Below are 12624 nucleotides of genomic sequence, written 5' to 3' on the forward strand. Positions count from 1 at the left end.
ACCATCGCGGCATTATCCCTGGATTTGTGGAAAAATTCGATCACTGTTCACTGGAGTAATGGTGTCACGTTGATCATCTATGATGGCTTATCTATAACAATAGGAAATAAAAATTAGGCGTAAGTTAGGCAGTAAAGGACAAATGTTTCTACCTGCAAAATTTCATTTATATCATTATTGAGTTACTTTATTATTATTATTATTATTATTATTATTATTATTATTATTATTATTATTATTATTATACCGAATTTTGTACTATTTTCCACATTTTTGTCATTAACATAATTGTCGTTTTCAAGAACAGAGAAATTTTGCTGTTTCCTGCTCATTATACTGTCTTTCCCCTAAGACTTGAAACCGGATTCAATTTTCGATTCTATTGTTCATTTCGTCCATTCTTTTAAGTTCTGGAACGTTGCATAGTATGTGTGTCGGGAGCCCTTATGTTCAGAACTGTCAACAATTTTTTATCTTTTTAAACACATACTATGCAATCTTGTTAAGCCAGTACATTTTTTATTTAAAAGAACATTGGAAGAAAAAGTTATAAAATATACCTTCCGTATAAGCTTGTATTAATTCAATATATATAAAACAAGTTAATTAGCTAACAGTAATTACTTAATGAAATAAATTGACGCACATTTAATATGTATCAATGCAAATTAAATATGTCTCAATTTTGTCAGAATAACTGAGATGTATTGAATGGTAAGTCATTGCCAACTATTAGTCCAATAGTAAGTTTACCTGAAAATCACCGAAAAAAACTAGCTCTACAATCAAAGTAACCTGACGTGAACAGTAAATGGTTTTATGTACTGCGAGTTCAAATGTGTTTTGAAGTTACTGTTATATAGCGTGTTTTACTTTTCAACTATAAGCATACTAACTACTGATTCGGTCTCTAGTGCTAGTATTTCTATATAGCAGAGTTGTTTTGTTTAAAACAAAATGCTTAAAACAAATGAATAAAACTTATTTTAAGCAACTGATTTTGTTTAAAACAAATTATGTATACGTTTTAAACAATTTGTTTTAAACACGTGTACTTTTAAGACTTGTTTTAAACATATGTTTATTTTTATTTTGTTTTATTTTTGTGAAAAAATCTGCCAGAGAAAGAAAATTGTCAAAAAGTGCTCCTCATTCAGAAGACTATTTTCTTCCCATGTTAATGTTTTGATTTTTCGTCGCTACAGCAAGTCAATGTGGTGATTTACAATTTATTTTGTATCTTTTTTGTATGTATAATAATTGAAGAATGAGGTATTTTGGAAGGAACAAACGTATCAGAACAGGTGAAATCCCAGACAAGTGCTTTCCCGTTTTTCCACGGTACCAAGGTCATGCCGTCAGGCCTTTTACCATCAGAGCGGCAACAACCATTTGGTTCTTTTATTGAAGGAACTCCTGCTGAAACGAGGGCTCTATAAATGATGTCGTTTACATTATGACGTCGAGATTGTCTTCCAACACTTTTTTTTATATATATATACATGAAATACCATGCAATCCTTTATTATCAACATATGCCTTGCAAGCAGGACAGTAGTGAGGCTCACAAATATTAGCACCTAAGCGCAGAGCTGTAGCAATACGAAAGCTCTCATCAGAAAGGTGTAAGCCGAGTGTGTGAGAAGGCAGGGCTTGAAGCCATCTCCGTTTTTGGAGGAGAAGACAGCTAACAGCCTGATTTTGTCATCTGGGTTATTAGTTGATGAGATAAACGAAGCTTGACTATGGGTACATCCCAAACAGATTGGACATGTCTTTTGTCGTCAGGTGGGGGATCCATTTGTAGCTGGCATTGCACGATTTTCACTGGTACTTGTATCGGCGCTATCTGTCAAACACAAATAAAGGTATCACCTTGGAGGCATTACTTTCTGAATCACCCTTGTATTAATAAATAGAGGAAATATAGTATAATATTACTTACAAACTCTACTGGTATAACGATGACTTTCTCAGGAAATTCTGATGGCTCCGGAGGATTAAAGTAGAATCCAAAAACGTTTGCATCAGTGCCACAAGAAAATAAATACTGTTCATCATAGCTGAGACAGATTCTAGTCACAATGCCATTTAGATTATCGTGCACTGAGTGTACCCAGAACTTTGACAAATCATGTGGATCGTATTTATTGTATTCATTTATTCTAATTTGTCCATTCTGCATTCCAAATATTATATATCGTTCATTATTCCTAGAAAGAACAATTAATGAGGCAAACTTTAATTCCATAAATTTAAAGGATGTAGTTTTGAGAAAATAAATAATACATTTACACTTCTGTTATAACAAACTTTTACATATAAGATTTTTCTATTGTATGGTTTTAATACAAAACCACTTCAATGTAAAAATCATGAGAGTAAAAATTAATAAAGATTGAGTCTTACTTTAAAGAAGTTGAGCTAAGAAGCTGAACCTGTCACATATTCCTCCTGAAAGTTAATGCACCTCTGACATGTCCTGGAATTTTTAAAGTCCTTGTAAATAGAATTCCTCCATCTGCTGGTGCAGCCACTCAATTTGTACCATTAGTTGCTTCCTAAACACTCTCAAAATGTTGTCCCTTTAGATGTTTCTTGAGTTTAGCGAACACATATGATAGTAAGAGGGTGCCAAGTCAGGCAAATAGGATGGGTGGGGCAATACTCTGAAGTAGTGATGAACACTTTTTTATAGAAGGATGCCAAAGAAAAAGGAAAAAATAAGCAAGCCAATATTTTAAAGAAGTCATGGACAAAATTTTAAAAGGAGGAGGCCAAAGAAGAAGAAAAAACTTTAGGTGAGCCAATATAATTTATTAAAATCGACAATGTTAAAGTTAACAAAATTCTTAATTTAACCTCTATTAATGATCGGTGGATCGAACTGGGACTCACTGATTCTCAGAAATAAGTTACATTCTCATCTGTCAGTCTCTGTTTCTAATACGACTATTTCGAAGGAATTCTATACCTCTTTTCATTCGTCAGATTAGGAATAATATCGCGGGCTGGATGAACTTTTCAGGGAGCCGCTTTGGCCCGAGGGCCGTAGTTTGTCCATCACTACTCTAAAGTCTAAGGAGAACGATTTCGCTGTAGTTTCCTGCAGTGTGCGACGAGGCATTGTCTGGTAATATGATGACACCTTTGTACAGCTTTCTCCGCCATTTTACTTTGATATTTTCCCTTAACTTCTCTAATAAAGCACAATAATATGTTACACTGATAACTGAATTTTGGTGGAGATAGTCCACTAGCAAACATATCTTTTCATCCCCCCCCCCCAAAAAAAAAAAAAAAAATCTGCGCTGATCTCTGCACACGGAACTGCTTTAACCTGAAGAAACTACTGTCCCATCATTAATCACACTGTTTCTTGGTCACAGGATCTCAAGAATAGATCTATGTCTCATCACCACTCTACAGTTTGTTCAGTACATTTTACTCACTCTTTGCAAAACGTTCGAAAACAGCCATCGAAGTCTTAATTTTTATTTATTTTATTTATTTTTTGTTTACTTGTCAAAAGTTTTGAGATCCACTGTGCTGAAATCTTTCTCATGTCCAAGTCGTTGTGGTAATGGTGCCGTTTTCTTACGTGATATGCCCAAACATGTAGCAAAACATTTGGTTGAAATTCGGCAGTCCTCATGATCATGTCGTGGATGGCTTTCAACTTTTCAGGTATAGAGTCATAAATAGGCCTTCTATTGATTTTTCACTTTCAACATTGAAATGGCCACTTTTAAATGTGTAAACAAACAGTTTAACTGTTACATATAAAGCGCCACTATAACTCAATATTTGTAACAATTCTTCATGGATCTGCTTCGCACCTTTCTTCTATAGAAACAGGAATTTGATGATGATTCTACGCTCTTCTTCATTAGACTTTTCTTGAGATACTGCTATTTCCATTTTGAGGCTGGTAATGAAAAAGGAGTTAAAAATATAGCAAGTTGACTTTTATAACATTAGAAACAGAAGTATTGATACGAGTACCACAAAAGTTTTAGCTTCTTAGTTTTTAATTCTTTCAAGGTAAGGGTCAATTACTTTCAGCACCCCTTGCGCTATTATTTAAATAATAATAATAATAATAATAATAATAATAATAATAATAATAATAATAATAATAATAATAATAATAATAATAATAATAATAATAATGATAATAACAGACTTTTCTTGAGATACTGCTATTTCCATTTTGAGGCTGGTAATGAAAAAGGAGTTAAAATTATAGCAAGTTGACTTTTATAACATTAGAAACAGAAGTATTGATACGAGTACCACAATAGTTTTAGCTTCTTAGTTTAATTCTTTCAAGGTAAGGGTCAATTACTTTCAGCACCCCTTGCGCTATTATTTAAATAATAATAATAATAATAATAATAATAATAATAATAATAATAATAATAATAATAATAATAATAATAATAATAATAATAATAGGTGTGTGCTGGGTATGCAAATTCTGCATACCTCTTTTATTATTTGTAATTCTTGAAATGTAACGAAGGATGTTGAGGAACATTATTATGATTATTGTTTACATAGCAATAAATGCGTACCAGTTTCCTTACATTTTCGAACTAACTTTGTGAGACAGGTCAGATACTCTTCCCCAATGCTTTAAAAATACAATGTACAAAGCAAAGTTTGTATAATAACACTTCCATGGCCTTGGATTGAATATTGTAACAAAAGAAATACTGACCAAAGCTTCAACACACACTGTATTTTAAACTATAATGTGTTAAAAGCTTCGTTTATCTACCATATCCTTCATCAGACATTATAGAACATAAATGAAGAAACAGACATACATAAATAGTAATCCTTCTGAAAAAGTCTACATTTTATTGGCTGAAGTCTTCAGCGAATCCCGTAGGTCCCCATGTCCATTTTTCAACCAATCACATGCCGTCATTTTTGGTCCTTATAAGGGTCTTTTTCAGTTTCATTTTCCTGTCTATGCTACCTAAAATCCTCTGCCATAATTCATTAATAGGTAAGCCCCCTGTCCAGTTCATCAGCTTATCTCTTCCTACCTTCTTTATCTAATCTGCTTCTTTCCACTTCCTTATTATCATTCTTCAATACTTCCATCTTATTCCAGTTAATTTCGTGATTAGTTCCTTAACATTCTTGTATATCGCTTGGTATCTTTCTTCCTCCTCACCTCAACTTTATGTTATTTTATCCTTTCTTTCATTCTCTTCCCCATCTCTCCTACATATGATTTATCGCAGTCTCCACACCATACTCTGTAGATGACTCCTTTCTCCTCTTCATTAATCTTCTTCATGCCTTTTCTATTCTTCTTCTTTATTGATCTCAATAAGTTTTCTTCACTCCATCTGTAGGCTCTGACCCCCTACTTTGAAGCTGTGGTCAGTATTTCTTTTAAAGTTTGTATATTGTATTCTTCAAGAATTGGGAAGAATATCTAACCTGTTCAATCCACCGATCACTACTGCATCAGACCATTCCAGTCTACCCATAAATAGCAATTTAAGGTAACAATTTACTAAACGATGCAAAAGCAATAAAAAGTTGAAACAAGAAACTCCTTGAACACTTAAAGTACCACATTTCATATGCAATGGCTATCAAATAAATACAAATCAATAGTTTGATTTATTGTTTTACCACACAAAAATTTTCCGGTCAGTAAAAACGTCGTCTGTAGACAAACTTCCAATCAGTAAATCACAATGGAAAACTACTGGCAAAGTTAAAGTATAAAACTACAGGTGATTGTGGAAATCATTTTTTGAATAAAAGAATGATTAAAGAAAAACAGTGAGGTGTTATTAATTTTCAAAGGAAACTAAATGGAGTAGTGTTTTATTTTGTATTATATGCACTTATGTGCAAATAACAACAAAGTAACGTACGTGCATTGCCTTGCACTTATTTATCTCAACTCCTATTATACTATTCACATCCCAGTTGGATTACTCGTTGTTCGCTATTAAATAGGATTTACATCTTTAAATTTAATAGCTTTTTAATGGAATCTGTGCAAAACTCAGTATGCAATCCATTATTAATTTAGTGTGGCATTGTTACAATGCAAATTAGTACAGAACAATTCAGAATAGGTGGCATAAAATATAGGTGATAACTAGGACATTTATCATCAAGGTAAAGTGACTTCAACAAGGTAGCCCATATGATGTTTAACTGACTGTAGTATTTGTACTTCTGGACAAAAAAGTTTTGATATAGCAACACTGTATAGTAGGGTGGGCCGAATTTCAACTTTTTTCGAAAATTGGTTCGGCGAAACGGTTAGAAGCTGTCTTTTAGTGGGCAAAGTGTACCAGTTTTTTTTTTTTTTTTTCAGAATTTTAGTTAACGCCTTCATGTGCCGCATTGAGGTTTTATGGGAAAAGGTATGCAACACGCATTACACAGTACCATATTTCATGTTTTTGGCTGTGTAAAATGCATATATTCACGTTTCTTTTAGAGTCAAATTTAGGAACAGCTTTAACTATATGTCATTCACCTTTGGAAATCCCACTTATATGCAGTTCTTCGCTTAAATTGGCTAAATTTCAACGCTCAAGGCAAGAATGTTGCGTTCTTTGGTATGTAGGCGTATATATAAAAAATTGATTTATTTTTTTAGCCTAAGAGTAGAGTTTATTTTTTGCCGTAATGCAATCCATTATCAACATTCTCGATCATTTATTCTTAAGCTAAAGTAACCCAGAACTCATCACGAGGAGGTAACTACACTTCGAGTTCTGCCCTCCCGCTTTGTTTAATTTTCTGCCATGGCCTTGTTGTGTCCTTAATTACATTGCTTTACTTTTCTAGATCGCATAGTCTTTTTGAGACCCAAATATTGACAAGGCCCAGCGAGAAAGCAAGGCACAGCGTATGAATCCGTCGCGACTTGCCGGCTCACAAACGAATTGAGAAGCTTGCGTCACCAAATGTACCATTCGCTCTACTGCTTTGGTATGACACGGAAACTCAGTTATTTATTTTCTGGTATTGCAGCTGACTTAATATTTTCTTCAATCTTGTCATCGGAGAGCATCTTTAGGAGTGGAGGTTTTGTTGGGAACGAATTCATCCACTCCACCATGTCGTAGTAATCGTCCGCGTGAAAATTTATTTCAGGAACTGTGAATCCTCGGATTGATTTTTTCTTTTTTACGTGGCGGGCCTTCTTATTCCTCCTTCAAGTGTACAAATTTTCGGACTAGCATAAGTGATCATCCCAAGAAGCAAGTGTCCCGGGTGAACGAAGAAACCATTCGTATGCAATACAGAGAATGCTATCTGCTTAAGTTTCATGGGTAGAAATTGGCCTATTGTCTGAAATTCCATAAATGCCGCGGTGCTACACAGCACGATGGTTTTTGCTTGATGGCAAACTAGACCCGGGCGTACACTTCGACGAAGTATTGTACAAGACACACCAATGCCTTGCAAGGTCTCGCTGTGCTAATGTACAAACGAAGAATGTGACATGCCGTGTTGAGCTAACGTATCTGGACCACTGGACCGGGTTTCTTGTTTGCCAAGTTTTAAGAACAGTATCCTGAGAGAATTGTTCTGCACATTGCTAGTAAATATTGTTGGTCCGCACTGAGGTCTTCAATTTTTGCGAATGCATCCAACCAGTCAAGACTTATTGCTTGATATTTTACCACAGGCGCTTCCCCGCAGTTATCGAGCTTTCTTCCGATGGGTCCCGAAAGTGTTTTTGGCCCCGATGTTTCCCCGTCGAGATGGCTTATTAAGTGACGAAGCGATAGTTCATTAGCGTGAAAAAGGCAAACAATCCATTGAACTTCTCGATTTAGTTTTTAATTAATTTTCGTTTTTATTTATTTTATTTTTTTTAAACAAGGTAGAGCCCTGTTAAATCTTTCTGTGTTGATTGGTGTACCGTCATAGTCAACTGTTACCAACGTTGATAGATCAGTTCCGTTTTCATCCAGAAATTCGTGAACGAACGCGGCAATGTCCTCTGCACTGCTAGCCTTCGGCAATACATGGCCCAAATATGTTGGAACCTGATTCTTCCACTACTGTTAAGTGTTTTTCGATTTGCCGTCGATGTCAATGTTTTCCTTTTTACACTTGCGTTAGGGTCCATCGAAGAAAACTCCTCTAACAGATTTTCCGGCTATGTCGTCATTTTCTTGAACAGCTGCGCTGAAATTTCTCCTTTCCATCCTGGCCTTTTATTTTTATCAATAACAAGGTTTTCACGCTCCGTTGAAGTGACTCCTGCATCTTGAAGTGCTGCACTATCGATTAGTGCAACTGCCCGGAGAAGAAATAATTGCGTTTTCGTGCCACACCCAAGCAGTAGAGCGAATGGTGTGTTTGGTGACGCATGCTTTTCAATCCGTGTATGGGCCGGCAAGTCACGACGGATTCATACGCTGTGCCTTGTCAACATTTGGGTCGAAAAAAGACTATCCCATCTAGAAAAGTAAAGCAAGAAGTGAGGACACAACAAAGCTATGGCAGAAAATTAAACAAGGCGGGAGGGCAGAACTCGAAGTGCACTCACCTCCTCTGGTGAGTTCTGGGTTATTTTTACTAAAGAATAAATGATCGAGAATGTTGATAATGAATTGAATTACAGAAAAAAAATAAACTCTACTCTTAAGCTAAAAAAATAAATATATTTTTTATACACAGGCTTACATATAAAAAAAGAACGCAACATTCTTGCCTTAACTCTTTGAAGCACGGTGGTACTTATATTATACCACCTTTTAGATCACGTTTTAGAAACATCGAGCCGCAAAGAGTTAAGCGTTGAAATTAGCCAATTTAAGCGAAGAACTGCATATAAGTGGGTTTTGGGAAGGTGAATGACGTATAGTTAAAGCTGTCCTTAGGGTTGACACTAAAAGAAATTTTAATATATGCATTTTACACAGCCAAAAACATTAAATATGGTGCTGTGTAATGCGTGTTGCATACCTTTTCCCTAAAACCTCAATGTGGCACATGAAGGCGTTGACTTAAGAAAAAAAAAAAGGTACATTTTGCCCACTAAAAGACAGCCTCTAACTGCTTCGCCGAACCGATTTTCGAAAGAAGTTGAAATTCGGCTCATCCTAGTGTATAGCCTGAGAGGGGATGACAAGATGGAGCAGCACAACAATATGCCATACCAGTGCGAGAGAGGCTGAACAAAACATTCCTGAACCGCTGGATCGGTCGACGTGGGTCTGTGAGCAGCTCGATCTTCCGATTTGAAACCATTTGACTTTTTCTTATGGGGTGTTTTAAAGGATAGTGTATTGTTATGGGACATTTTAAAGGATAGTGTATCGTTATGGGACATTTTAAAGGATAAAATGTATCAATATCACATACCCAATTTGACCGAACTACGGGAAGCTATTAGAGAAGAGTTTCACGGAATATCAGCACGGGTCTGTCAAGCTGTTTGTGACAATGTTGCTCTTAATCTCAAGGCATGTATCTATTTGGATGGTGAATTGGTGGACTATGCCATACAGAACAGAGATTAAAATTCTTGTAAGGAAAGGCATGAGAATAATGTGTTTATGTTCAATTTTATGTTGTTAGTTTCCTTACCGCAATCTTTGAAACATGATATATATAATTATGGACCACTCTGTACATCATTTTGCTGTAAGGATTATTTATCAATGGGGTAGGCTAAAATAATAAAGTCGCATAACAAATTAACATGACAAATATACTTACAATTAAGTCGTCCAATTTGAAAGTTGTCCATTTATATAAAATCCCAGAAAACCGACAAAAACTGTAGGATCGATGCGTTTTGTAGAACTAGAAATATTTGAGGATGTTCAAGTTTTTCACACGAACACACTGAAGTGTTCCCAGTTCTACAAAACATGCAGATCTTACATTTTTTCTAAGTTTTCTGAGATTTGCTGTGAATGGACAAGAGCCGTTTTGGAACTGCACAACTTAATGAAACAGTACAGATAAAAGGGCCTTCTGCTCTGGTCTAGTCGCTATCGCGTGCGTCTTTGGTGCACAGAGTACTGGGTTCGATTTCCGGTGAGAGTGTATTAAAACTTGTACGCATTACAGTGGTCCAGATCAGTGGCGGACCTCCCCCCCCCCAAAAAAAAAGTTACCTTTCTGTTCTAAGCTCATCTGGTTTTGTGATACGCAGTCACATGTCCCTCTCTCAACTAATACTAGTTTAATAGAGTTTCTGAAAAATGATACAGATGTCGACGTCGTCGTAAGACTTTAAACTGACTAATATTGTACTACTTTATTTTATTTTGAAGTAAAATTCCACATTTTTCCAATCTAGATTTGTGTTCCATGAGGTGATCCGTTCCCTAGAAACGATCTATCTGGATCCGCTAGAGGTTCGGATTTCACCTTAAATTGTATTAATAGGTCCGCTAACTACAACCGTAAAAAATAAACAGAGTTAACTTCTTAACAGATTTTCGATTTTCAATGTCCAGTATAACCAATATCAATGAAAAAATTTGAAAGTAAAGTTAAAATTGTATAACAAGGCATTAGATAATCAATATATTGCCTCGAGAGCAATATCACGTGTCACGTGTACATAATGTGAAGGAGGTTGATTTATATGGGGTGATATTTTTCTCAATTATTATTGAAACCGGAAAGCGGAATTATTATTATTTATACCACTTCCGGTTTTAGCAAAAAATTAAAATGAAGATGGGATATATATTTCTGGGATGCTTAACTGGTTGCAGAAAATAGCTTCTCACTATCTATTAAGGTTTTTATAAAGGTAACCAAGAAAGTACTGTCGCTTTTTGTGGAGGTCTGTGTTCCATTGGCTCTCACACCGTGAGTTGAATGTGAATGGAGATAAGGCGAAGGTCAGTTGTTGGTGTGGGTATATCCAACATACTACCTGGTTGTGGCAGTTCAGTTATACCTTGAACTTGCGTAAGGACAAAGTGAATATGGAACCTCCACAGAGCATCATAAGGGCGTGTATGCTGTATGAGTTCAAACTGGGGTTAAACGCCGCTACAGCGGGACGGAAGATATGCCACGCCTTTGGAGAGCGTGTCGTGACTGCGCGGCCAGTACAGCGGTGGTTTAACAAGTTTAAGGACAGGGACGAAACACTCGAAGACGCACCATGTGCCGGAAGACCAACATATGCACAAAATGAAAATCTGCCCAGCAATTTAGGCGAACAGTGGTCAGACGTGTGAGGAACTGGGACTACAATTCAGTGTGAGTGGAGAAACCATTCGGCAGCACCTCCATTAACTTCGGAAGCACTATAAGTTGGGTCTATGGGTTCCACATGAATTCACTCTGGGCTAGAAGGCAACGCCAGCAGACCCCTGTGTTTCTTTGCTGTCTCGTCTGAGGAAGGAAGGAGCCATTTCTGGACAGGATGTTGACATGTGATGAGAAGTTAGTCCTGTACAAAGCTCTACGGCGCCGTCATCATTGGTTAGCATCCCATGAACCGGTTCCAAAACAGCCGAAACCAGCATTGAATCAGAAGAAGATCCATTTGTGTGTTTGGTGGACTGCTCGCGGCGTCGTCAAGCAGTTGTTGTCGTCAGCGTCCCCTGTCATTAGCGTCGGCTCAGTGGTGAATCAAGATTAGCCAACCGGAGCGTTAACCGATCTACCTAAAATGTTCCCGCGAACTACTAGTAGTTCGTGATCGACGGTTTAGCGATCACTGCTCTATAGTGATAAACGTTAAAACCGGACACCGGGATTTCTCCCGTTTGCGGTTTGAATATATAATTCCGATGTCCCTCTACATCTTGGTTAAACTTGATAGTGATCCTTCAATTACTTCTTGAGATTTTTTTGTCTCCCGGATGGACGGACGGACGGACACACATACATAGATAGACAGGGTAAATATGATATAAAAGAGTTATGATAAAACAAACTTTTAAATTAACATCTAAGGAGATGCTAGTACAATGTTGCGTTAACTTATAAATTTCAATTATTTGAGTGCTGCAAACACCAAGTCATTGCAGACGAGCCTATTGTATTATGTGTTGATAACCAGCACATTCCCTGAAAACGATGACCATCCATCATAACAAACTTTATTCCAGTTCACAAAGAAACTGATAATGGGATCCACAAATAAATGTTACATTTTATATTAGAAACTAAATTGCTTTACCGTTCTATAAAATTGCACATTTAGTACACTCGTGCAATAGGTTCACCACTTTTATCGTAGAGCACAAGTTATGCACACTCTAAATCCATTTTACGACGACTGGGGTGTTTCTGCACAATTTGGACATCATCAATTTTTATCGTTATTAGTTACATACATAAAGGATTATAAGCGGGCAACTAAACAGTAAGATAAGGGCTAAAGAAAGAATTAAACAGGAAGGAAGTCAAGTTTTCACACATCTTTCACAGTATCGGTTAGCTCTCTAAAATCAGTGCGATGATAGGCAGCCTAAAATTATCCGGAAGAAATAATAATTTCGGACAATGAAATAATTATGTAAATCAGTTGAATAAATTCAGTGTTATCTCGCACAAAGAAAAACTCACCAAATTGCTTTCTTAAATATAATGAATTAACTCCCTATACTTGTTTATGGAACATGAAAGTTATACCTG

At 36.2% G+C, this 12624-nt stretch overlaps 1 protein-coding gene across 4 annotated transcripts in view; it reads right to left on the reverse strand.

Annotated features, from left to right (window-relative positions):
• Positions 1-12624, reverse strand: part of LOC145690362 (cilia- and flagella-associated protein 44) — a 253414-nt gene that overhangs the window by 106111 nt on the left and 134679 nt on the right. For all 4 annotated transcript variants that reach the window (XM_081765185.1, XM_081765184.1, XM_081765186.1 and 1 more), the window contains one exon: positions 1946-2213. In XM_081765185.1, coding sequence (XP_081621311.1) covers positions 1946-2213 — 268 coding nt within the window. The remainder of the gene's footprint in view (positions 1-1945; positions 2214-12624) is intronic.

This window comes from Thermobia domestica, chromosome 7 (assembly GCF_964235325.1).
Source record: "Thermobia domestica chromosome 7, izTheDome1.hap1.1, whole genome shotgun sequence".
Lineage (NCBI taxonomy): Eukaryota > Metazoa > Arthropoda > Insecta > Zygentoma > Lepismatidae > Thermobia > Thermobia domestica.